Below are 25,992 nucleotides of genomic sequence, written 5' to 3'. Positions count from 1 at the left end.
GCATACAGTACAATAGTGACATGTAATTGGATCAGTTCGCCGTTTCTTTTCTATACATGTATATCTATGCACTCAAGAGAGAATAACTTACATGATGAAAAATATTGTCATTTTTCGTTAAGAATTACTGTGCCATATTCACAAGAAGATGGAACGTTTTAAAATTAATAACATTTTCAAACATTTTCCCAGGTGCATCCTGTTATGAATAAACAGTACCAAGCGGGCTGAAGATATATTCTGTTTATTAAGGGGATAATTCATCACTCCACATCCTTCAAGGGGCAGGCGATTATGCTTTTCTGTAATTCGACGGGATGTGAGTCATATTTTCATTCTGTTGCCAGTCATTTGTTTTCCTTTTTTTAAATAAGAAAATTAGTACTGCTGACGGTTCTAGCTAAATGTGAAATAAAACCAAATGCAAAAACCAATGGATACTGCAATATCAATGAGTTTGTAATGCTCATGTCGTTTGAAATGTTGCTTTAAAAGAATCAATTTGCATTTATTTATCTTTCCTCTCTCCTTGCGAGTGATTATTTGCTTAGCCCCTCCCCTAAAAAAGAGATTCTACAATTTGAATACCAAAGGAAAGGGGGGCTTGCCTGCTATTTCGTGCAATTTCAAACAATCCAAAATTCAGTTTTTCTCATAATTTCCAATTGTTTGCAATTAATCTTCCATATATTCTATTCCTTCCTGAATCTTTTATCGAGGGACAAAGTAACACAGAGGTCCACTGTCCTTTATTCGAGCATTTATCGTCACATCATGAAATCTGTTATGATATCCAGGTATATATACTAAGTTAACGTCAACTCGGCTAGACTAAAAGTTTTCCTGTCACTCGAAGTCAAATGCAAGGCCAGTGCCGGCGAGACGATCTCTAAATAACGTGTCGAAACGTTTGCCCTGTGCCTCGGACAGGTTTTCCTTCCAACTTCCGACTTTACCTGCCATAAGTAACAGAAACGTTGATGTGAAAACGAAACGTAATTTTTAAAAAGGAGACTGATCACTGCAAATTTTCAAAAACTTAAGTACCGATTTTCTTAGAGCGTCTACTCTGTTGTCTTTGAATTGGACTTAAAATTTCAGACACGTTTTCTTCTCAAGCATACTTGTTTAATAAGTGCTGACAAAGCCAACATTACGCTATATCACTGGCTAACCTAAATGCCGAACATTAATGAAGGGAGCACCTTGTCTGATGAACTCGCCCTGTGATTCATCCATAATGACTGACACCGCCTGTGACGTCGCCCGAAACTTTGTGCGCATGCCCTCAACAGAACAATGGCTTGAGATGTCCGCGATCTCTTGGATGTTGAGTTGGCGGCCAAGGAATGTAGCAATTTGTTCAATAACTGCATTCGTTTTCTGAGTCACAAAGCAGATTGGAAATATCATCCAATCAGTAAATCAGTCAGAGGCTGAACTACAACTGTATTTTACTGAAACTTTCTCTCAACGAGATGAGGCAAAGTCTCGTGACGCCAAAGGGCGCGGTAGAAACAGTTTGAACCCTTCAGCTTTATTTGATAAACATTCAACTCCAGTGAGTTTTGTGGTGGTTGTCAAGAATGGAGACTATGGAACAAGCGACACCATGTTCGTAACCTGTCGCAAACGATTAACCACCTGATAGGCACGGTGTAACGTTCAATTTTACGTTATTTTATTCAGTAACATAACTTCTGCTCCGGCCGAAGTAATAGTGCTCTCAGATATCTTTTATCTTGGCTTCATCATATCATTGTATCTGACAGGAGTTACAAATTTTTCACAAGACGTCTCGGCATTTCAGGAATTTCTCCAAGTATGGCAGACAGCAAGGTCCGTGTACCTTTTTAAGATCCTCGTATTTAACGAACAGTATGTCACGTCTCCCTTTCATCTCCCAGTACTGCTTAACGTGAGTGAAGTAGGATCCATAAGGAACTACAAAACAGACGATTTCCATATCAGAGAAAGGCTTTTGGCGCAATAACAAGCATATGTCGTGACAAACCAGTTTGCTTAGAGACACAAATTCATTGCAATTATACTTTATTGATGAGGTTGCACTTGCTTAGAAGCAGTTGTTTCCAATATATTATTAGGACTCGGTATTTAAAATTTGCTGTTTTTTAATCACAGGTGATTAAATCGCATAATTTGTTTTCTCAAATGAGAAGTGTTTGTGGGAAAAACATGCAAAATCAACGTCCAACTAACCTTCTCCCTGCAAAAAAGTTTCAAAGTAAGTTTCCATTGAAGTAATTGGCTCTGCTCTGGATCTGACAGTCTTGCTGAAGTAATAGTAAGACACCAACACGTCTTTGGGGTTGCGGCAGACGTACACAATCTGCGTTTTATAAAAAGAATGCATGCTACTGGCAAATGGAAAACACGAGGCAAAATGTAAAGGCCCTGTCAATGAACCCCGGAGAAAAGCGGTAGCAGCGAAACTGCCCATATTAGAATGCTGATAACACTGGAGCGATACCTGTAATAAAAAAAATATTAAAAAAAAGAGATGGAGTGCTGGTCAATTTCCCAGCCTTGATACCTTGGCCCCTTTCTGGGTAAGCTGCGACGGCAGCAGCCACGGGAGCAGGTGGGTGAACATCACACGGGGGGATGCCCACGACTGCACCATCCGGAACACCGGGGTCGCCGCCTCGATCTCCCCCTGCGACGTGCCGTGGCACATGCTCATTTCGAGTGGCAAGCTCAGGTTGTTCTGCTCGTCTGGACAGTGCAGGATGCAATTGATAATGGTTCGCACCCAGTTAGTGCCTGGAGGGATTTTCAAAAAAATCAAGAATTCTTAAAAAGGTATTTCTGCAAGGGCCCACGATGCTTTTAGGTTGATGTTCGGTGGAGGACAGTGTGTTTCTCTTTGGCCTTTGCCTTCACTGACTGAAAACATTTCTGAGAAAGGATTGGTCGCTTGCGTATTGGGTGTGTACTTGCATGACAACGAATCACCAAATTAAAAGGAAATTTAGGAAAGCTAAATCTTAAAAAAAAAAACAAGCAAAAGGTTTTGTGCACGAACCAGTACAACATGGAGATTGTCTTCCTGGGATGACATTACAGTTTTGGGCATGAATACGTGGAATATACCTTTAGCATAAAAACCACGAAGGCAGCAAAACACTCTTTAAAACCAAAATGGAAAAGAGAGTACTGGGACACATAGTCCATTTGAGGTCTGTATTAAAACCGATTTTAATGCAGCTGCCTTTTACAGAGCAATTTCAGGAAAGAAAACTGCTCTGACGCATGAGTGTTTAGAAACATTACCTGACTTGGGATAGGACACCACGAAAACATCGCTCGCCCGAACCTCAAGATCCATGATCCCCTGAAGATTACTGTCTAGGACGCGGTAGGGTACAGGCTGCCCGCGGAGAACATGTTCCCAGAGGGGTTGCTTACTTAATTTGAACGTAATGTAAAATGACAGGTTTTATTTTTTTTCTCTACAGAGAGTCCGTGTAATTTTGGCTAAGTAAATGGACAACTGCAATTTCCACTAATGGGTTTGCTGGAATTAGAATTGTAATCGGTCGCAGGGGATCGGACTGTAATCTCCCTAGCCTACTCCCATACGCGCTAACAGAGCCTGCATCATTTCACAATCGCAGAGGCTCATTAACGTCGAAGTAACACTGTCATCAAGACCCTGTGTGCATTATCCCACCGTTTCTGGTAATGACAAGAGGAGACAGATAACTTCTTTGGATTGTATGGACACCAACATCTGGAATATACTTTTCTTATATAGGAAAGCTGTACGGACTCACCTCGCCGAAGGTTCCGTCATCGTGTCGACATGTGTTCACTAAGGAAAGTCACCGTCCTTCTCCAACGATACAGTTTGATCAAAGGGTAATGGAAGTAATATAAAAGATCTGCAGTCGGCTTAGTCTTATCTTTATGACCAGGCAAAAAGCACTTTTACAAGGAAACAGTAGTGGTAGATAATCTCAGATAAATGCACCAGGACCGTATATGTCTTTCAAAGCAAAATAAATACGTGTACATCGAATTGATGTCCTGAAAACTATTCTGCGCTTTTATTTCAGTAAAGAATTAACTCATTCATTACTCACATTATTAACAAAAACATATCTAATCAACTAGTGGGTAATTTCAGCAAGCACGCAAGCTTGACTAATAGATTCTGATAGCCTAAAATAATACAGTATACAAAATTTGACAGCTTCGAGTGGTGCAATAAACTATAGCCTCCCGAGGTGATTCATGGTGAATTCTATTTTCCTGAGGAAAGCCTCAGGAGAAATGGAATACTCAAAGGATCACCGAGGTATTTGGCTGCTTCATAAGTTTCGGGCAAATCCGGCGACCTTATTCACAAGAGAGCCATTTTAAAATCTTGTTCCTTGAATCTATCTCATAGTATAAACTGTTGATTTGGATGGTATCAGAACAGTTAATCTCGCTTTCAGTTTCAATATGATCGATCCTATGGATAACGTGCTAACGTACGTTAACAATGCGTTTCACAAATGGGACTGCACCGGCACCGTTCCTCCAACTTCATGCAGATCGACATACATGGGTGTCACTTCCAAAACGCTGGACACCGGATTAGTGTATTAGCAAAGTTAAGCAAAGCAAGAGCTTCTGTGTAAAAGATTCATTGATAAAACAACCATTTTTCATATTTAATATAATTATTATCACCCTGACCCCCATTTCATATCGAAAGTGAAGCAACATATAGATCACGGAGATTATCATTAGAGTAATAAATAATTTTCAAAGTCACAGATAGTTGTAAAAGGTCAACGAGATAAGGCAAATGATTTCTGCTGGTATAAATTATTGAAATGCATGTAGGTACTGCCAACATCTCGTGCCCGCTTGATTTCGAAGCTCTTGATATCAGAATCGACATAAAGCTTTATATTTTATTGAATATATTAGCAGGTAGAATCCATAATTGCCGTGGTTCACAACGGGCTGAAAGAGATACTGATCTTTTTTTCTCCATAGCAGTATGAACTCTACTTTTTCCCGGCTCTGGGCATGCGGCGCAATGCTGCGTATACCTCGTGTAGTTCTGAGCACATGCACGACTATGAACATGTAATCCGAACTAAAGGACCAGTTTGTCTGCTGTCACCAAGCGTCTCAAGTCTCCCATGAAATTGGAAACCCCTGATAGGTTTTACATGATGAGAAAATTTCGAAGTGTCACCATACGGTTCTGCACAGATACCATCACTTTAAGCTGATGTCCTTCAAGCTTCATTTACACTTCCCCTTTTTCCAACCACTATAATCGCCCATTTGTGTGGCCTCCACCGTCACCCTTCACCTTGAACAGCTCTACGTTGTTAGTATCTGAGTGAGAAAAATAAGGAAGTAAATAAATTGCATTATTATTAAGAAAGCGGACTGTCCGTGAGGTTGTTTTTATTATTTTGTGCTTCCCATTTCGATATACTTCTGTACCAATCATAACGCGAGTGACTTAGTCTTCAGTGGATCCCAACCCTCTCTGGTGGGGAGTTCAACCAAATCCAGCAATAATCTATATACCCTTAAAGCTGAATGAAAACTCCAGTAAAATATTTTCCGGATAGTTTGACATTGGCAGTTGTCCCCATCGAAATATTACCTCTTACCCGTGTAAACAGCCTTAGTGCAAAAACTGCGTAGAAAATTGTCTGTCTGGGTGCGTTCATACAGGTGCAAGACCAGGTTAGGAAAGTGAAAGTGACATGTACAAAGAATGTGTAATATTGCAATTTTTGCAGTGTCCAGGAGAATTTTAAGATCAGATCAGGTGTATCAGATTGATATATACCTTTGGCGCTGGACGATTTGGAGGAGCCATTTATGTCCTCCCGTTGCCATCGGAGCACCCTCATCCAGCGCTGGCGGATTGTTGGCTTGAGGAGGCACTGCAACACGAAGATGTTGAACCCCTGCGCGCTGTTGAAGATGGCAAAGAGGTAGCTGAAGGCCAGGTTGGCCTCACCGATGCCGAAGAGGGCGAAGGACCAGGTCAGGCCGAAGAGGAAGGTGATGCTGGCCGATGCCTTGAACTGGGCTGCCAGGTCGAACCGGCGGCGCGATTGGCTGATGTTGCGCCTGCGCATCTTGCAGAGCTGCCAGGTTACCGCCACGAAAACGACCAGGTTGAAGAGGAGGACGGTGCAGACGGGGGCGAGGAATGAGGCGAGAAAAGGGATCCGGGCTAGCCAGCATCTGAAAAAATAACACCCCAGCAAAGGAAGCTAATTAGACAGATAAAAAAGACTAACGGACAAAAAATTCTAGGTTGTAATTTTACGGTGGTCCAATTCATTTTCAGCGAGGGATGCACTTACAGCAAAAGCTTGTCTTTTTAACAAGATTAAACTTGTTTTGCCTGAGTGTTTGTAACAACAAGAATTCATTTGTCAAAGAGACAAATTTAATGTTGAAAAGCTTGTAAAAAAACTCGCTTGTTCCGGTGGGATTCGAATCATGTCCACCTGCTAAGTTGTACAAAGGTCTTACCACTCGACCACTGAGCTAGTCAAGGTCGAAATGTGGGCACCGCAGTTAACAGCCTGAACTTTTAAAGAAACTCTGTCATAGTCAATAACACCACCAGAACCATAACACATGAGCTGTTCTCAATGAAGCACTCTGAGTTTGACTATCTTGTTAATATGACAATCAGAACTTGTCTTGTAATCCACTGACACGAGCATGTCTTGCAATTCTCAGCAGAACCCTTACTTCGAATGATTTTAGTGTGGAAATAGTGTAGCGCTTAGGACAGATGGTACGCGCGCGTTACATGCCTCTTCGACTAACAGTGTGTAGTAATTTGCCACGTGCACGCACGCGTCAAGCTGAAGATTGTGCGTGTGAGTGCGGTGCCACCGCAGTTATGGCGTCAAATCGGGTTAGTCTATAAGGATAATTATAATCGTTTGAGATGACGAGCATCCACTTCTCTTTTTATTTAAAAAAAATTCTCTCCTTATTTCCAATTTTGTTGCTTTTATGGAGATAAACTGGGGTTTGAACAGTACTACAAATTCGTGTAAGAGATTTAAGTGCCACTTACATGCCATTAAACAGGCCATAGTGGTCAGGGAAATTTATCGAGAGGGTCGTAGCCACTATAATAACAGGAGCACCTGAGTTTGCAAAAAAGAGATAAAAAATGAAAGAAAAATACATTATACAATTCTGTAATTGGTTATTTATCTTACCAAGGAAGACAGATATATACGTTTATTTTGCTAAGTGGTATTTTCACTGAAGGCTATTGGCCCTCTCTAAACCGACGCCTTTTTCTTGGGTCTGTAAAAACTGTATGGTCCTCGATTAATTAACACCCAAGGCAAACAAAAAGGCTGACATTTTTGAATACGAGTTACAGGATTAAATGTTTGTGTAGCAGACAAAGATCCATAAGGAGTCGGTCTGGAGTACCTAAATTGAGGAAACTCAGGGTCAACGAAGTAAGAGTCTATGGAGATCTAAGGAGTGACCTTGCTTGGTTCGTATTCGTTCACACCTCGCCCATGCAGCATTGACTGACAGAGCGCTAGCGATGATATCTTTGCAATGATGCCTTCGAGTATAGACACATTATTTCCGGTCCTAATAATGTGTCTTTATGCTAATCCACTTCCCACAGACACATGTGTTACTGCTAGCTTCAGACACAGTGCCCCCCCCCCACGGAGGGAGGCTTGGGGGAATTTCGGTCCCTCGCCGACAAATCCCCTAGTCTCGATATGAAGTCGCGCAGCCAAAATCTCAGACGGAGCCTAATGAGATTCGGAATGCCGAGCTTGACAGTTATACTGGGCGTCTCTTTGTTTTTCCCTGATGCCAGTTGTTCGCCGCCCTGCAGCGTGTTTGTCATGGCGTGCTGACCTAGATCCTTAGTTTTAAATTGGGCAAGCCCCGGAAATTAGTTTCTATAAATGAGCTGCTTAAGCGGGGTGCTTTTGTTGGGATGGGCTGGCCAGTGTCCAGGAAGTTAAAGAGGCCCTCCTTTGATATGCATTGAATGGAGATTCCTGCCGAGACACAAGTTTTGTTTGAGCTTAAAAAAATAAACAGGTGTCGCTTTTGGAGTTGGAAATCCAGTACTTGCGTTCGTCCGCCTTTTGACCTCCTGCAAAAAGTGAGGCTACGGAGCCCCTAAGGGAGCAACTATTTTAAAAGATTAATTTCCTCGAAATGACACCCACACTGTTGCCTTATAAATTATCACGGAGGTGTTTTACCTTGGATATATATTTTTTTTCGAAGGAAGGTTTTTCTTCCACCCTTTTCGAGTCTCTGAATCCTCTACTACAAAAGATGTCTTAAATCCTGCGGTATTCCTCTCTTCGTGAAAATGTAGTTTAACACGCAAAGGCGGCAGTGTCTTAGTAGGGGTAAAGTGTGGTGGAGTGCAATGGAAGCGAAGTTGTGGAAGCAAATTGGGACGCTGAGTGAAGCAAATCAGACCAATGAAAACAGATCATTGAAACTTGATGGAAACTATTTTGATTAGGGCAACTGAAAATATCTGAAAATTTTCTGGAAAATGATCGAGGCTGCAATGAAATTTGAAAACACCGGTACCATTTTCTCTGTTTATCAAATTAATCGATCCCACTTCCGCTTCTGATTTATTGCTGTAACTGTTGGATAATAAAAGCGTGACAGTGCAGACAGTTGGTAATTTGACCTTCTTCTGGTGAATACTGCCATTTTTACAGTATAATTCTCCTTGAATATGCTGCTACTTTATACTGGGGTAACGTGTTTCAATATCACACAATCAAGTCAGGAAAATGCAATAATTTTACGGTTATATTTTTGACACCACGCAGGGTCTAATTCTGTAAGAAAAAGTAACAAAACTAAGGTAGTTTCAATGACTTACATTTAGTGTGCTGCCAATTATCTCAATATATTTTTGAAAATTTTGACATACCTGCATCGCTATCGATTGCTTTGCATAAAATAGCTCAATAAAAATTATCGTGTGACTCTAAGCTTTGTCAATTCACAAAAATGTATGCACACGGGTAGGAAAGGTAAATTACTTACAGAGAAAAACCGGCTCATTTATAGTTTATTGTTGTTTTGCTCCATTCAGTGCTGTTGAATACATTTTGGTTGTTTGGAAGTCCGTGACATATTTTTTTCTCACCACGAGTGGGGGATGATTGCCACTCCCACCGGTTAAAAAGCTAGGGACATACCCCATCCTCGGGATTCACACCAATGGTAAAATGTCCATTTGTGAATTAAATTCACTTAAAATGTTGCTCATTTTTACAGGGAGATAAATACGTGGACATATGAAATGGTTTGGTCACCGATACATTTTGTTATTTAATATAGGATACGGTCCCCCCACCCACCCACACACACAAATCTTGGAACCTGAATACCCAATGTGTTCTAAACGGCGCATGTTCAGAGTTGAAAGAGCATAAGTGGTTTATTTCTTGTTAATGAACCACCGAGTGTCACTTCTGTATTCCAGGACTGACCGTTATTGATTTCGTAACTAGACATACATTCGAAAAGTGAACAACGGTTTTACAAGACACACATACAGCTCTCGCTACGCGTCTGGAACAGAGATGGTCGTTTTTAAGCCTCCGTAAAATGATTTCGAGGGAACAAACGTATTATTCGAGGGAACGAAATAAATCTTGTCTCCTAACGGCCTCCGTAGAAGACAAGAATAGCCCTGCAGGATTACACAACCCGACAGCAAGATGTTGTCCGATTGTGTCAGGATGTGCTGCTTGCCTCACCATCTCTAGGTGGCGCGCTATACTACAAATCATACTACGGTCCATTATTTTTCACTTGGCTCACCCCATCCAAAAAGACACATCTTCAGCATGAATCGCGAGTAGTACTTGTCGAAGACAAGCACCAGGGCCAGGTACATGTTGAAGGCCTCCAGTGCCATCCAAGCCATGGCAGCCAGGAGGCTGTAGTGGGTGACCACCGCCATGCCCACGCACATGTGCCGGCCGAGCTCCAGTTCCACGGCCACCGTGTTCAGCAGGAAGGAGACATCGGACAGGATGAGCCCGACAGACAGATGGATCAGGATGTTGGTGTGGCGGTCGGCCCGGGCTTTGCCATTGGTGCCCATGTTGAGGGAGCCGCTGCGGGAACATGGCGTGATGACAATATTTGAAACGTAAGTGGTATGCTTTTGTGTAACAAATTATTTTCCCTACCAGGAATGAGTAAACACAGTAGCGTGCCTTGAAAGGGGTCCAAATACATCTAAATGCTTGTATATGCATTCAAAACAAATCTTGCGTTGTAAGAGTCTGTGTAGTCGTTGGATTCCTGTTAGTGTTGATTATAGTGCTCTTTTCATATCAACGAAAGATTTATTAGGTTCAGCTCATGCAGACCATTAAGCTGGGCTCGTCTTGTTCCAAAATGTTGCAAGAGGAACGGCAGGAATGTAGTTTGCAAGTGAGACTTGAAAAGCACTCGCTTTTCCAAATCTGATCTGCTGCGGTTGGTATAACTTAATAACAAACTGATTCCTACTTTTTGGCGAATGGTATATTAAAGAATTCTAAGAAATCTTCAGTAAGGCAAGGAGACTGAACGAGGAACTGTATCGAGCCCATTCTTGCGCAAATCCAGCAAGAAATGGGACCAGGGGGTACCCCCCAACATGTCCAATCGCCATACACACACTTCAGACTATTTTTACCAAACATATCCCCCCTCACGTATGAAAAGAATTCCTCAGATTCCAGTGAAGCAATGACCAACACAAGGGGGGGCTCTCTCCGTCTCATATCGCGCTTCATATGAATGTACAGTTCCGAATCTATTCTCTGACTGAAACTATTTCCCATTGTTAAACGAACATGGAGTCCTGAGTCTATGACACTCTGGCGGTTAACCCTTCGACTACAGAGTGCACACCTTTGTTCCATTCGATTAACGTGCCTGGGTTTGGGCTACGTGAAAAATTGACGGTATTAGTGCAGTCAACACCGTCAGTGCTGGATACATTCTCCTCTTTCAACTTAAGTGTCATTATTATACGTCTGCCATTTCTACGAAACCTAGCGGACTAGAACCACCACAGGACTCTTTGAAATTGAGGACTGCTGTATCAGCTTCTTCAGAGTATTTGTGCAGTCGACACTCAGTGCTGGATATATACCTGTAATCTCTTCTCTTCCTCTCGCGCCTTAGATTGATTATTACACGTGTGTCATTACAGTGAAACCTTCAGGGCTTAAACTGTGAACTGGTGAAATGAACAGAAATATATGTGCTGGACCGTAAACTCGGGGAGCAGTGATTCTGACTGATCAGGACATTCTTAGAGCAACTAGAAAATGTGTCCGAGTTTGCGTCAGTTCAATTATGCTATAATCAAATATATAAAAAGACTGTGCCAATCGTAGACACAGAAAAGCAGCCCAAACCATCAAATTCATTCCTTAATGAAAAGTGCAGAGAAAATTCAAATCCTTATTGAAAATCTGCTTTACAAAGCATTGATATTTAAAACAAACTATACGTCATTTTCTATGGAGAAAGGCAAACATACACAATAAGGCCGGAGTGTGGGCGTTCCTGGTATCCTTTAAATATGCCCACTGTGCCTGTTACGAGGCCCTACTAGTACACTCAGTGTCACGGTGCCAACACACTATTATCCTTCACCCATATCCCTCCGGTCACAACTACTTTGACCGAAACGAGGGGGCGGGGGAACTCAAGGTCAACTTGCTCGTCTATACCAATCTACCATTTGCGGATGATTCGCAAAAGTAATCTGCACTCTGAACAAAGTAGTGACGTCACAGAAATAGATTAAATCAGAAATAATACCATACCTTCCAGTGACTCGGTATTTTGGCTCTTCTCTGCAATGGTAAGGTTGAAAAGACCGATTAAATGTTGACTAATTATTGAATAATCAATTTTTAAGTAATTCTATCATCGTTGAAGTTTAGTGAAAGTTTGCCTATGAAATGGAGGGTACAATGGAGGATTTTATCGAAAGATCTTTGATAATGTATTGATTAACTCAATTCTTGTTTGAAATTAACTGATGTTGTGATAGGCGATCGATTATTGTCCTCAGTCAATTTAAGTTATTGGTAGTTCACGGTAGTAGTGCAGGTACAGAAGTTCAGCTTACAAATTATTAAAACAAATGGAAGATATATATTTTACCCGCAGCATCCCAACGTTGCGATAGCTAACGTGAGAGCCAAAATTGAAAGGCTGCAGCCAATATAAGAAATGATGGCAAGTATCTTCGAATGGACGGGATCCGGCTCACCACTATTGTATACGTCCTAAAAAGAAAAAGAGAAAGAAGTTGGAGTATGACTGTGTTGTAGTCAAGTTCCTCACTAGCTGTTTCTTGCGACGGGTTTTTGGAGGAAATCGTGACTGGATTGGTGCAAGGACTTGCAGTTGTGATGTACTTGAGTACATTGTCTGCTCATTCATCAGTATGGCCTCTGTGTAGGTGGCCTTAGCCACGTTTGAATCAGCTGTCTTGAGGATACGACTTCGTTTTTTGTCGTTGACCTGTTGCGTTGAAAGCCACAGACAACAATGTCTGTTGCAGGCCCACTGTGCGAAAGGTGTAGTTTCCGGAAATTTCATACCTACGGAAACGGGTGCAGTGTTTGCACCCAGTCGTTTCCGCTGGCAGTTTACCAACACAGAAATGGGCTCCGGAAACGAGGAGACCAGTTTCCAGAGTTTCAGGCTAGCATTTACGTGACAAGGAAACTACTCACGAGGAAACTGGCTAGTGATTCGTTGGAAACTGACCGATAAAGCGTTTGTGTAATCATGGCACGATAAAAGAAACATCTTTTGTTTAATTAACACATTTATCTCCCATTTTATGAACCAACATTTGTCACATTAATTTAACTTCAAATTCCAACTCTGATCACGTATTCTTCAAAATCACAATACAAAATGAGTGCCCACTGAAAATAACTTGAACCCTTTTTACTAAACATTTTATCTCTGTCCTATCTGCGGTTATTCAGTCCATTCCCCGTGTCCCTTGTTACCGTAGGGGTACACCCCACTTCGGCTGACCGCATGGGGTCAAGGTATTCCCACCAGACAAATCCTCCTGTTAATTGTGGCCCTTGTCACTCCAGGCTGGTCTTAATTCCAAGTAGAGAGTGGAAGGGATAATGGCATGTCTTGCAGCCTGCACTGCATACAACACTAGGTTCTGCAGGAAGTATCTTATGTTTCTTTTTGGGGACTGACATCATGGCATATAAGTTGTTTTGGGGAAGGCCAGTTAAGGTGGCTGGAAGGCGACTAATGAGTGTTTTATGCATTCAAGGAAAATTTCAAATTAAATTGCCAATTTTGTTTATTAATTTACTAACTAAGCATAGAAATTTTATTTGAAAAGGTACCATGTAGTGAAGATCAGCCTTGCCGGGAAATGGCTAGGGACGGTATATGGGCTGAAAGTTTAGAATTACTTTAGCCCTAAGCAGAAGAAAAATAATCAAGGGGTATTTTTTTTTCATTTTGAAGGCTACTGCCATTCGAATAAATTAGATGAATATCATATGCTTTATTAAGCCCTCTTGATATTTTCAGTTCAGAGTGTAACGTTCAACGCTGCTATGCGATTCGCCAGTATAGACTGCTCGGTGTATTGTCAATATGAAAGTCATATAAAGACGCCGTTAAAAACAATGAAATTGGCGGGAAGTGAACAGGCGAGTCTGATGGGAAAGGGAGAGTAATGTATGCAAGGCCACAAACCCATTCATCTTCAGCCAGCTGGAGCGAGAGCGCAGTCCATCTGACCCCTAGTAGCCAGTGATCGCGAACACTTCAAGTCTGGTATTCGTCAAAAATTGTGCAATCGTACAAAGGGTGAGTGTGTGTCAGCTGGAATGTTTCACTTCGATGGCATGCCATTAGTGACAGGCCTGGATCCAGCCCGCTACCATTGAAAGCTGTTGTTGAAATAAATTCTTACTCGGTCCCTTTGGAGAAATCATATGGTTATGTATCTAATTATGCAGCTGGAAAAGTCAAGTTGAAGAGAACTTAAAACACATTTAACTCTTTTTCTTAAAGCACTGAGATTCATGACAACGTCAGCTAAAATGGATGCTAAATGGTTTATTGTGTTCAGATATTTCGTAGGATACATGAGAAAATACACCATCTCCATTACGTTTTAACTACTTCTGGACCTTTTCATACATAACGACCCAAAGCTGTAAAATACCGACATTTAGCAATACAAAATCAATAACTTGCCCAAAGCAGTTTTTAATCATAAAACACTCACAACTAAATTTAATCGCATTAGTAAAATTAATTATCTTTTTATTCTCCAAACTTCAATACTGCATTCGTGTCTGTGACACTTTTAGTCCTGATATCATATAACTTTTATATTAAAATATCCACTTTTGATTGGAATTTATACGATACAGGCTTATATTTCTTTCCAGTGTTTTTAAAGTACTGTAAATCCAACGGTTTGCTAAGCCTTTAAAACTAAAAGAATTGTTGTCGGTTCAGTAAAGACAGGGCCACGTTGCCGTCGTTGTCGTGTGCTGCAATAAACTTTCCATAGATTCGTTGCACAGGGATAAAAGACGATGCCCCTCCGTGTGAATAGGACCGTTTGGGCCAACTTGTGATTGGTGCTAAATAGCGACCTTCATTCGCTTGATCTTTGACAAACCATCGAACAACAGCGAGAATGTGGGGAACTGGAACACTGTTGAGAAGTATCGTATGTTTAACGTAAAATTTGACTACTCCTGGTCTTAACTCGGCAAGAGAATCAATATTTCCATCATCATCCACCCAGTGAGCCATAATGCCACTTGTACTTTGCGATCTCTTGTTGAAGCACGATCCAAAAAGTTTGTTGCCGACATGAATAACTCCATATTTGTGAAACGTTAGCTGCAAATGATCCCTCTCTAATCCTATGTCCTCATAAACAGATTGGTACATTTGTGGCAGATAACCTAAATCATCAGAATCAAAAGAAGCTATAACGCCATGCCCCACCGGCTTCACTGCTGTGAGTTGTGAAAGAGTTGAAAGTACAAGCGGCCCTCTCCATGTGTTGAAAAGTGTTCTTAAAGTTGACGAAATAGGGGTTTGTTCTGAAAAATTGTGACCTGGTGAAACGCTGTTACATATTTCCACAAAGTCTTTGCTAAAGTCAAGTTGGTTAGTGATATTTTTCACAAATGGAATTCTTGTTAGAGATCTCATGTATTGTACCTCAATATTGCTATTATTGGTTGGTACGTCTGCAATAAAGCCATTAAACCGTTCATAAGAGAAACACCAAAAGGCTGGAACTGGACCAAAATCAATGACACATTCTTTTAAATGGGCGTGAAGATGTATATTGGGAGTTATTGCCAAAGAACCGTATAGTTTTTCGTACTCCTTTCCAAATTTCAAGAACAGAAAGTCTGCTTTTTCTACTTCAGCAAGAGATATGAACGGTTTGCAGATAAGTTTGCATGCAAGAACAAACGTCTGCCAGCACTTCAGATGTTCCGCAGGAAGAATCCCATCTAATGCATACAAAGAAAAATATAGAGTCCAATTCTTCCATTCGTCGGCTGTAAAGTTCCCATAATTTGAAGCAATGCGCGTTGGTAATCGTCCAAGGTCTGTCGAGGCTAAAACATGATTATTTTTTTTCGTCAATTTTATCTAAAGTTTTCCTCTTAAGTATGTCTTTCTTAACCCAGTGACCAAACACGTGTTTTGCTGTCCCTACAAAAAGATTGTGCATTGGATCAATGGCGCAATAACGGACTGCATCAAAATACTCCGAGTCAAGTAGACAGCTGTATCGCGCTCCAACTTTCTTCTCAATTTTTTCTCTTTCAGTTAAACAGGAACTTTGCCTGGCTTGTGCAACAGATCTCCGATGGCCATTATTATCTCTTAGAAGCCACGTTTTCCTATCGAACCCCCGTAATCATTTTTCCTTTTCGGCCTCCCAGACTTGTCCACCTCCCCCGTTTGTACGCTTGGAGCCCTTTTTAAGCATTTTGAACAGAAAAGTGAAGCACTATGGCTCAAAAAACCACAAAGTTTTCTGTTCGCAGGCAAATCTACTGAACAACACATTAGCGCTCCACGAATTGTCATAACCTCGCCATTTTGTGTAATTTGAACACCTTTCCACAAAGTATTCAATTCATTAACCATAGGTTTTAGAAGGATTAGCATTCCCATCCACTACATAGATCAGTTCCCCGAAATCATATAACTTAGTACACTTTGGGCAGACGGCATATTTTATGAATGAGTCTCGATCGAATTGTAGATGGCGTCTAATCATATAAACTGACTGTGGAATGATGTCTGCAACCTCGCGAACAGCAGTGATTTGCTGGCTAATCACCTTGAATAATAGTGACAGAAAGCGGAGAAGCATATCTAAGGCACGATCGCTTATAAAATAATTACTCTGCCACATAAATAAAAAGTGACACACCCATATCAAAAGAGCTTTACATTTGGAATGAAAGTCCCCTCCTTCTGCACTAACAGGAACTGTGTCGGAGCTTCTCTGCTCAGCATGGGTGTCTGTTGTTACTTTGATGACATCTATAGGATCTGTTGCTTCTCCTTCCCATTGTTCATCTTCGCTGCTGCTGTTAGTGTCCAAGTTAGTGCTGCTGTCTGTAGCGCTGGATGAATCAGATTCACTTGTAAACTCCTGAAAAAGCAAAATGAACAGAAATGATCTATTTTGGTATTTACACAAATTGTTCGTTATAAATATTCGATAAACAGCGATGCCTGGTATAAAAATAGCGTACCGCATCAGCTTTACAAATGCTCCTCATCGGCCAATACTACAACTCAGGTTAATTAATACATCTTCTTTTGATGAGTATTTGCCCCTGCGTTCGATTTTTTCCTCCATTTCTATGTCACGTTGTATAATTATACAGGTCATTTACGCACAGCTAAGAAATCGTAGCGTTCCGTGATCCTCACTCGATCCACACCAGCAATTGAGTACAGTTTGCTTTCCTTGCCTCTTGGGCAGATAAGAAGGCTTCAAATGTGTGATTTTTTTCAGAAGAAAACCCGACCAGATCTTAATGGATTTACATAAAAACGAATAAGAAAAGATGACCTTTGTCAAACGACTTCAAAACGAATGCAAACTGTATATTGAGACAAATGGTTTTGCCTAAGATACAATATTGAAAATATTATCAGTTAAAGTATCAGTTATCTAATAGTGCCTGTAATCCTTCGCGTTATATGGAATAAAAGTCACGTTTTGTCCGTATTTACCCCGACAGTAGCTTTACCAGTTGAATTGTGAGTAACAGCTCCAAAAGGTGACTGTGAGGAGTCCGTAGTCTCAGGACATTCGGTACGGTAAGAACTCGGCCCATTTCCTGTCTCATCATTCATTCTCCTCGGAGAAGATTCCATCTCAGGAAGAGCTGTGATTATAAAAAAAATCTTTTCAAGTGTCACGTCATATACTCCCAACAATGATTGGTGCCTTAAAAGGCATCACTCCTCGTCATTTTTTGCACAAAAATCTTTTCATAATTTAAATTTGCCTTTCCCGACGTATAACACTGAATATTAGATAAATACCAGCTTTTGTGAAAAACGCAGGCACCAGCTAAGTCGGGTGGAACTCAAACCCATGACCTCCTTTATTGCTACTGTAAACATATTAATCAATCGACCACCGACATTGCCGGTGTCGAGTGGATGGTCAAGTCAAATATACTAGCACGGGTGCTACAAACAACTGTTTGCAAGGATGCATTTGCTACGGGGAAGTTGAATTATCGTGCCATTGACGAAAAGGAAGTATCCACGATGGATAATTTTTAATTAATTGTAATACTCTTGTTTAAATGAAATTTAAAGGAATTACGAACTGTATATGATTTTTTCCATCAGAAAATATCTTCAGTGATTTTTAACAATTTAATTTTTCAACATCTGTACTGATTTAAGTTGCGCCACAGACCTTCAGCCCTTACGTCAAACGCTGCAGAGTTTTTCACAAGCAGCACGTAATAATCCCCAAATCAACGTCCTTATGACTTAGTTTCACTGCATTCAGATTGCCAACGAGGAGAACAATTGCGAGTGAAAGTCTCCACATCAGCAAAGTCAATGAAAAAGTCTTAAAAACTGGTCAAAAGTCTGAAATCAGCCTAACAGGATGATGTCCAGCATATCCGTGCTATGGACGAAAGTGTGGAGTTTTTTTTTCCTATTTTTGGCGGGGAGTGCTACAAAAGCCTATTTAGGACCTCCATGGTTTCACAGACCCCAGCTGTCGTGGGTGCTCCCCCCCCCCGAAGAACGTCAAATACCTCCCCCAACAAACAGTCAACTGTTCCGAGTTATGCGAGATTTGTACTGGAAGTGTGGTCAGTATAGCCTGATTTATGACGCCTGGTGACGCAGCGGACAGCAATCAATTTGGCTCGTGGCCTCGTGAGGCCAGGCCAGCATGATGTGCTGAAAACTTCATGCGGGTCCATGCTGTATTTTATATGGACACGTACATGTACAGTACTTGTATATCAGTTAAACGTACATCCTTTGAGAAGATTGGTGATCTTAAAGGTTGTTATTTTTAACATTTATATGGCCATTAAATTATTACAAAGACGATGACACAATAAGACTAAGGATAAATGATACGGCATTATACTGATCGTTAGAAAGGTTAAACTTGTAACAGCTAAGTGTGCAGTCTGGTCATACAGGAATGGAAATATTCATAATATCACAAGCAATGAAATTACTGCAGGTATTGCTTTTTGAAAAACCAGTCAAGAGGTGGGTATCGAATGAATAGGAAAAACTCATCACTTACTTGATTATACTTTTTAGCTTTACAAGTAAAAAGTGTCACATCCCATTGCACAAAACCAACACATTTTGAGGATATATCACATCATAGTAAATTGTCAATTACACGCTTAGGTACGTACGTTCTAAATGTTTATTTACAGAGTTCTCTTTCTCCTTAGCGTGAACGGGATTCAATACATTTTAAATTTTGAAAAAAATCTTAAGGAGTACACATATAATTAGCGGAAAAGACAAAATCAACAACAGACACACTTACATATAGCAAATCTGCACAAATCCTACCAATAAAGCGAGTAGGGCTGCACGTACCTGCTTGTGTCAGTTTATCAGTTGAAAACGTCCTGGTTTGATCGTTGCCACAAGTCCACATGTTACCATCATAGTGTTTATGTTTGTGGTAAAAAAAAGGCTCTTCGAGAGAATTTTGTGCCACAATTGGGGCAACTTTTCCGTTTGACCTTCATATCTGCAAATGGTTGTAAGAACACCATCAAAGTCATATCTTCACAGTGCCTACAGCCAATGGTAATATTTTCATATAAAGGAGAAAACTCTGCTATTAATATACTTGATACAAAGTCCCATTGTAATTTACGCATAATTGCACAACTATTTTAAAAGTTAATAACATCTCAAACAAACCTGGGATTGTGAAATAAGGCCGTACATGATATGCTAGTTGAAATAGGCAAGTTTCTCACCTTCAGTTACAGAAAGCAGATCACCGTCTGAAAACTAAGTGAGCGTCCAGCTGCTCTTACTGGCTAAAGAGGCCTTCGGAGACTCAGCGTGCCCTTTCACTGTTTCATGGAGTTCAAAGCTTTTCTGAGACTGTCACTAGCAGCAAAATGTGATGACTAACACAACACCCTACCAGACTGAGACAGTCTTGGCATAATTCAGGGTCTGCATATGTAATCACAGAGTTTCCTCCCTTCCAATTGGCCCGTCACGACTTTGCGCGCCATTTTCGATAATTCATAACCGCTGTTGTCTGCCATACACCCTTGTTGGCATTGCGTGCCGCATTTATGTATCTGGGGTTGATGTTAGCAACTCGTACAGGAAAAATGAATCGAGGAACGAGACAAATTCCAAATATCGAAGATTTGCCGCGGCGTCGACTGTTTACACGAGAGGAAACACTTCTAGAATTAGAAACAATTTCTTCTGAGGATCAAGACAGTTTACAACCCGGCAATAGTACAACAATGCTCGATATATCACATAGTATACCCGCACTTGGCCATCGTGGTCATTCTCGGCCCAGCAGCAGTGGGTCTTCCTCGTTTAACGCACTCGGGTTTCCACAATCCACCTCTTCGCCATCTCCGAGTACCGATGAGAGTGACACAGAAAGTCAAGAATCCACAGTATCTTTACTTTCTGCGAGGAGTGGACAGACCTCATCGTCGCATGGTACTTCGGCAGGAAACATTTCAGTGGTGAGTTTCAGCAGTATGAAAATTGAAGACATTTTTTTAGCATGTCCCTGTTACATTTATGCAATGATTTGCGATGCATGAGAATTGTGATTTGTATGAGCCAACTTTTAAGAATTACTCGAAAATAAATACAACATTTTGCTGTGGTACCTGTAAGGGACATTAAAAAGTGTTGATGTTAAACATGTACACGTACTTGCAGGTGCATTTGCAATGCCCGATCACATTTCCGACATTAGAAATGCACACTTCAACTGCGGGTACACGAAACTTTGTTCTGTCTGTGCAAATTCCCTGTAAACATACTTTTCAACCAGGTGTTATTTATAGATTGAAGAGGCGAAACTGTACAGTTTTAAATTAAACGAAACAAGCTTATTTGCTAAAGTTTGAGTAAATTAAGTTTACAACAGAGGCACAGCCAGCTTGTGTTAACCTACAGTACATGTCCTTATCTGTAATTGCGGGTTCAGGCTTCAAGTGCACCATCTGAGATCACCCTGCGCATGTTGTACATGCAAAACAAGAAACTCGAGGAACAACTCAAAAAGCAAAACGAGGAGCTCCAAGAGATAAGACAAAATATGCGACAAGGGGAGGTAAATTCGAGAGGAAAACGTGTTGCTGTTCCTCGTGAATGCTCGGTGAGATTATGAAAAATGTTTTTTTTAAATTTTGTCTCCTTTTAAATCAATTTGAAATGCTGATTTCCGTCAATTTCAGATAAGCACCGCAACTTTAAACATTGAATAATCTTCATGTGAGGAAATTAAAATTGTACTCATTAATAAGACTTAAAATGAGGCTACAATGAATGCAAAGAATTATGGGAAAACAGAAACAAGCAAACGAGGAACAGGGCGGTTAACTAACTTTTTCAGCGACTTTTGTGCATGACATTCTATGGGAAAAGAAAAACGGTGGCATTAATGATAAGTACATGTAAGGAAAACTGTAGTTACAATAAATGTTCTTGACAAGTTTATATCAACCCTTTCTTTCCTCATAGCAATCTGTGAGGGACGTGTACGGAAAGTTGTACAGAGATGGGATTGGAGGATTCAACCTGGCACAAATGTACGTATCAAATTTATCATGCAGGCGGCATGTGACATTTCCATCACTTAATTTGTTTTCCTCTTTAAACTAGTGGTACACAGTTTATCATTTTAATATTATCAAAATGACCAACTGACTTTGCAAATAAAAGAAGAGAAGATTTTACACTGTGAATTATCATATGCAAATGCTTACTTTTTATAGCAAAACTTCCAGAGAAAATGAAGAGACAATTTCGACGTTAACCAGAGAAATCAGAACTCTTCATGGACGAGAAAAATGGAGTTCTGCTCAAATACGAAGTAGGTGAAAATGCAGTATTTAGGATATGCATTTGGTGAATATTGTCACAATACAAGCCCAGCTATTGAGATCGGGAAAGGTTAACACTCTTTCTTGTAAGATTAGAATTATTTGAATCTTTTAGTGTTAAAGTTGAACGAAATGTCCTCAGGGATGTGTTAAAAACATTGTCAATTGTCTTAAATCTCTGTAAGATGAGTTTAGAAATGCAATTTAATTTGCGGAAATGGGCAGCGTATGCCTACGTATAGTCCTGAAATTTATATGACATAATTTGCTAATAGCCCGGCTGTAGTGGAATTTGGCAATGGCTGTTTCTGACGTCTGTTATCTGTATGTCTGGGTATATATCAATGCTTATACCTGACAGTATAAAAATTCATGCGTATTATTGTGTTTAAAATTTCTTTATGCAGAAGCTGCCAAAACGTACTTCACGTCGCTTCGTGACAAGCAGCGCCGCATGGAGCGTGGAACATACGATCAGCACGCACTGGCGGCTAAAAGGCGAAGCAGGAAATTCAGGGTGAGTTCTTCCCTCTCATATATTTCTCATGTTGAATTGTCCTTTCGCATAAGACATCACTTTAAAGCAATGTTTGAACTGATGGCACGGGTTCATGTTTGAGTAAAGTTTCAAGGGGTCTTTTCGTTTAGTTCGCATGGTATCTTACAGTATTTGACATGCGTTTCAATACGAGTGGAACTAATTATACAAAGCTTCACGTGATTTTCAAGGTTTAAGCCCTTTGTGTTTGTCTTGATTTGCCGAGAGAACTTTATGCTCATTTTTGTGTCACCTGCTCATCGACTTTTTCCCTTCAATTTCTTTCTTTTAAACAGAAACTACAGAGGCGACAAAGCGCCCTGAAAACATTACAGGCTTCCCAAGAGCTCAAAAAGGAAGCCCTCGAGGTGTTGACAATAGACTACATGTCTTCCGAGGAGAGTATGTCGGAGGGCGAGGAGGATCGCTCATCTGGATGCAAAACCAGAAGGCTCCTGAAACTGCCGTGGGAGCGGTCAAAGCTGGCATCACTTAAACATAAGCTGGATGCACACTTTGCAAAGACCGCTCCTGCAGTAGTTTCAAGGTTGCTTCCTGAATTTGTCATCTCGAATGTGCCTTCCTCTCGCCCTCCGCCATCAGGTGCTCCCTCTTGGGCAGTGCGAACCCCACCAAATTAGTTATAGGCCTACATATATTTAATACCCATTCCTGTTTTTTTGTCTATTCATAATCGGTAAATAAAATATTAAGGTTGAACTTGATTTTTAGAGAGAACATGCAAAGTAAAAGCTTTTGTTGTTTGTTGCTTTATGTTAAGCTACTTTCGGGTTTATTGTATTTTAAAACCATTCAAAGTTTCTGCACTCCGCCAACCTCAGTTCAATTTAAAGGATTTCGGAAATGAAAAAGCCAATTGATTTTGTTTTACACATTGGAAACACCACTTTATCGAGAAAACAGGATTTATGATCAAGGGCAAGTGAGAAAAGATTTCTTTTTTATACTGTTGTTAAATTGGGACTGGATTTATAATTCCCTTGAATTTGAATTGAAAGAGTTCTCCCCAAATTTTCGTTGTGATTTCTAGTTTCCATTCTTATGAAGTTTTCTAAAAAACGATCAAAACAACACTGGGTGTCCGCTTCGTATTTTATTGATCTTGGTGCACCGTGTTTAATGTTCGTTTACATGTATATAGCTTTATTTTGTGTTGTGAATCACATGAAATGTGAGACTATGTTTTTCATCTTAATTAACTCATACCATGGGTCTATTATGACACATTCACAAAAAGTGGGCAAGTGGACAAATAACTCTAATTTAGGCATTGCTAATGCATGATAACTTTGTAGATGTACAATGTACGTGTACAGTGTACATTTATGTGTAAACGTGGTTGAATAATGAAAGTGCACAAATGCACGTGGTTCCACTGGGTGGTACAGAAACAGCCCGTGGTCGATCACTGGGAGACAGAACAAGGACATATTAGCTCCCAAGAGCACTGAGGTGGGACAGCCTGGCCTCAGTTGAAACTGGAGGTCATCCAGTGGCTTTAACAAAATTCACCACCACACATACACGCGTACACGGGATCTTAAGACGCGCGAACATAAATAACTACAAATAAATTTTAATATGATGCATTGGTACCATTGCCAATGAATGAAACAAAATATACATGTACCCACAAAGTTAAAAAGACATTTTTGGAAAAGATTTTTATTTAAGTTTGGCTGGTTCACTTGCTTATGAGATGATTGGATGTAACTGGATTTGAGATAAAATAAAAAATCAGGGGAAAAAGATGCGTAAATGATTGGCTTTGTGTCCTTCCATTTAATCATGTTTTGTTTCTTAAATTAAATCTATACTCATGAAAACCCTGTTAAGAAATAAACTGTGCCCCACACGAGGTTTATCCTTGAAATAATCTGCACACATTTTGATTTCCAATATTTCATGTACCATCTTAATTAACAAGAAAGTACCCAGTGGATCAATTAGGCATGCAAATTTCGGTCGCGATTCCGATATTGCGGAAACGTGGTAAACGACCCAAAGGTTTCCCCGCCAGTTTCCGTGGGGCAGTAAACGCCGTAAACGAGGGGTGCATTTAAGTACCCAGGAAACGGGCATGGAAGCGGCCAGCGGAAAGGGACAGCATACGCGCTGGAAACTGGCTGGTTTGCGGCCAGTTTCCACACAAGTTTCCGCATGCGGAAATCAAACTTTTCGCACAGTGCTAGGATCGGCCCTTCTTGAGGGAGCTAGCGGAGAACGCATTGATTTATAGTGCGTAAGTATGGCGTTTAATGCGCACGACTACTTTCAAGTTGATCAAATTCGGCTTCCTACGAGTTGAATGTTCGCTTATTTAGAGCAATGTACCCACCATCAACATTGCGAAGTTGGTGAGGTGGTTGCATTCGCAGACGACAGACGTCGAGTCCGACAGGTCAAAGTTCACCTCGCAGCCTTTTGTCGACCAGCCGCCTTGTTTATCTTCAAAATAAATTAATCAAAATAAACTCGTTGATATCATTGTTAAAGGTGGGACACATTTGGTTCTGGTTTGATCATCTCAAAATAAGAAATCTTTCAAATCTACAGGCTTGTCATGGTTTTGTTTTCCTTCTCCGTTGTTTGTGACTAGCTTTATAAGCATGCACACTTACTGCCTGAAGCAATGTTTTTATGGCAACTGCCGTAAAGACGGCATCGCGTAGAATGAAAGCCCTACTTTCAATACAGGCAGATTTCACTTTTTAATTGACTTACCATTGGCTGCTGTATCCCAGTAAGCGCACTGCGGGTTTTTAGCTTCCTGTGGATAATTGAGGTTCATGAATCCATCAGAAAAATAATAGATTTGAAAGAATTTCCAAAGGACTCGGTTCTGGACATTGTACTCTCTTGGGTATATGTTATTAATACATTTGCTTGCCTTCTTTTCTTTTCTCTTAGGCTTTCGTTTTAAATTGTGTTATCCATAACTTGTGTGGCAAGCAGACTACTGCACAGTTATAACAGTGACCCTTGATTCTCACTGTTTGAGTCCTCTTCAGTTGCATCAAGATCGGCTCTCGTAAATCAACGACAGACAGGTTGCCCATGCCCGCTGATATGACGGCGCTGCTCAGCAGCGTGACAGCGCCCTCTGGGGCCGGTTTCAAATCACCAAAGGGGTGCGCCACCGATGTTGTGACCACCTAAAATAAAATTCCAAAAGAAAGTGCAAGAGTGACAAGACTTGGGATTTTTCCTATCGAACACGGGTATATTTCAAGACCATTTTTAAAATTTAATTGTGTCAAGCAAGGTGGAAGTGGCGAGATCAGAGACAAGTTCTTTAGGTGGCATTACAGAGCTGAAAAACAAATTCAAAAAAGGGTTTGAAACTTGTTTTGACAGTATGCGAACCCTGTTTGTCTTATATTGTTTACTCATGGCAACCGCCATCCCCCCTCCCCTTTCGGACAGGATAAGAGACGGAAACCACTATAATTATATATCTCTCTTCAAATATAAGAGACACCTACAGCAATAAACGAAGCAACGGAAGTCAACTCGCAGAAATCTACTTACGTTGAAGTATGTTGTGTCTTGGTACAACAAAAACTGTGTCCTGCTCAGTTGGTCTCCAAGTATGTGGAGGAGGCTTGGTGGAAGAAGCACTGATCCTATGAGGTCTGTCGCGTTCTCTGGGGCACTTCCGTTCAAGACAACGAAGGGCTGAAAGCACAGTTTTTCATTACTAAACAAAAT

The 25,992-nt window shown here is 40.7% G+C and overlaps 3 protein-coding genes and 1 pseudogene across 7 annotated transcripts in view; 1 reads left to right on the top strand and 3 right to left on the bottom strand.

The window, feature by feature from the left end:
• Positions 1-23: 23 nt before the first annotated feature.
• Positions 24-3,954, bottom strand: LOC110981462 (sulfotransferase 1C2-like). Of its 2 annotated transcripts, none has more exons than XM_022239050.2 (7): positions 3,798-3,954; positions 3,295-3,428; positions 2,555-2,784; positions 2,221-2,350; positions 1,850-1,944; positions 1,206-1,383; positions 24-956 (listed from the first exon to the last, which is right to left on the bottom strand). In XM_022239050.2, the coding sequence occupies exons 1-7, from the start codon at positions 3,815-3,817 to the stop codon at positions 847-849; spliced, it is 897 nt and encodes a 298-aa protein (XP_022094742.1). In that variant the 5' UTR covers positions 3,818-3,954; the 3' UTR covers positions 24-846. The 2 variants fall into 2 exon arrangements, with proteins under 2 accessions (XP_022094742.1, XP_087002620.1); XM_087146494.1 differs by having other exon boundaries at positions 2,555-2,736.
• Positions 3,955-4,042: 88 nt separating this feature from the next.
• Positions 4,043-25,992, bottom strand: part of LOC110981540 (adhesion G protein-coupled receptor G2-like) — a 32,684-nt gene continuing 10,734 nt past the window's right edge. For 3 of the 4 annotated variants that reach the window (XM_022239161.2, XM_022239163.2, XM_087146492.1), the window contains exons 12-21: positions 25,813-25,959; positions 25,275-25,436; positions 25,006-25,051; positions 24,620-24,729; positions 12,217-12,341; positions 11,874-11,903; positions 9,862-10,160; positions 7,088-7,160; positions 5,831-6,234; positions 4,043-5,364 (exon numbers count right to left, since the gene is read on the bottom strand). In XM_022239161.2, coding sequence (XP_022094853.2) covers positions 5,297-5,364; positions 5,831-6,234; positions 7,088-7,160; positions 9,862-10,160; positions 11,874-11,903; positions 12,217-12,341; positions 24,620-24,729; positions 25,006-25,051; positions 25,275-25,436; positions 25,813-25,959 — 1,464 coding nt within the window. In that variant the 3' untranslated portion in view covers positions 4,043-5,296. Of the gene's footprint in view, positions 5,365-5,830; positions 6,235-7,087; positions 7,161-9,861; positions 10,161-11,873; positions 11,904-12,216; positions 12,342-24,619; positions 24,730-25,005; positions 25,052-25,274; positions 25,437-25,812; positions 25,960-25,992 lie in introns of those variants that run through there. The other variant, XM_022239165.2, reaches the window with a different exon arrangement.
• On the bottom strand, positions 14,551-16,009 carry LOC147796703 (uncharacterized; annotated as a pseudogene).
• On the top strand, positions 20,678-22,927 carry LOC147796702 (uncharacterized). The gene is made up of 5 exons (XM_087146495.1): positions 20,678-20,995; positions 21,361-21,428; positions 21,615-21,712; positions 22,130-22,239; positions 22,557-22,927. The coding sequence occupies exons 1-5, from the start codon at positions 20,858-20,860 to the stop codon at positions 22,899-22,901; spliced, it is 759 nt and encodes a 252-aa protein (XP_087002621.1). The 5' UTR covers positions 20,678-20,857; the 3' UTR covers positions 22,902-22,927.

This window comes from Acanthaster planci, linkage group LG15 (assembly GCF_054643075.1).
Source record: "Acanthaster planci isolate LZ-2023a linkage group LG15, COTS_SCS, whole genome shotgun sequence".
Lineage (NCBI taxonomy): Eukaryota > Metazoa > Echinodermata > Asteroidea > Valvatida > Acanthasteridae > Acanthaster > Acanthaster planci.
This window is presented reverse-complemented; position numbering and strand designations above follow the sequence as displayed.

What these genes read in the sequence shown, in the direction of transcription:
- LOC110981462 (XM_022239050.2), bottom strand. Translation starts at nt 3,817, where the DNA reads ATGACGGAACCTTCGGCGAG. An exon ending in GGTGTCCTATCCCAAGTCAG is followed by an intron (nt 2,785 to 3,294) that starts GTAATGTTTCTA and finishes AAATCCCTCCAG; the next exon opens with GCACTAACTGGGTGCGAACC. An exon ending in TTACCCAGAAAGGGGCCAAG is followed by an intron (nt 2,351 to 2,554) that starts GTATCAAGGCTG and finishes TATAAAACGCAG; the next exon opens with ATTGTGTACGTCTGCCGCAA.
- LOC147796702 (XM_087146495.1), top strand. Translation starts at nt 20,858, where the DNA reads ATGTTGTACATGCAAAACAAGAAACTCGAGGAACAACTCAAAAAGCAA. An exon ending in CTGTTCCTCGTGAATGCTCG is followed by an intron (nt 20,996 to 21,360) that starts GTGAGATTATGA and finishes CTTTCCTCATAG; the next exon opens with CAATCTGTGAGGGACGTGTA. An exon ending in GGCGAAGCAGGAAATTCAGG is followed by an intron (nt 22,240 to 22,556) that starts GTGAGTTCTTCC and finishes TCTTTTAAACAG; the next exon opens with AAACTACAGAGGCGACAAAG.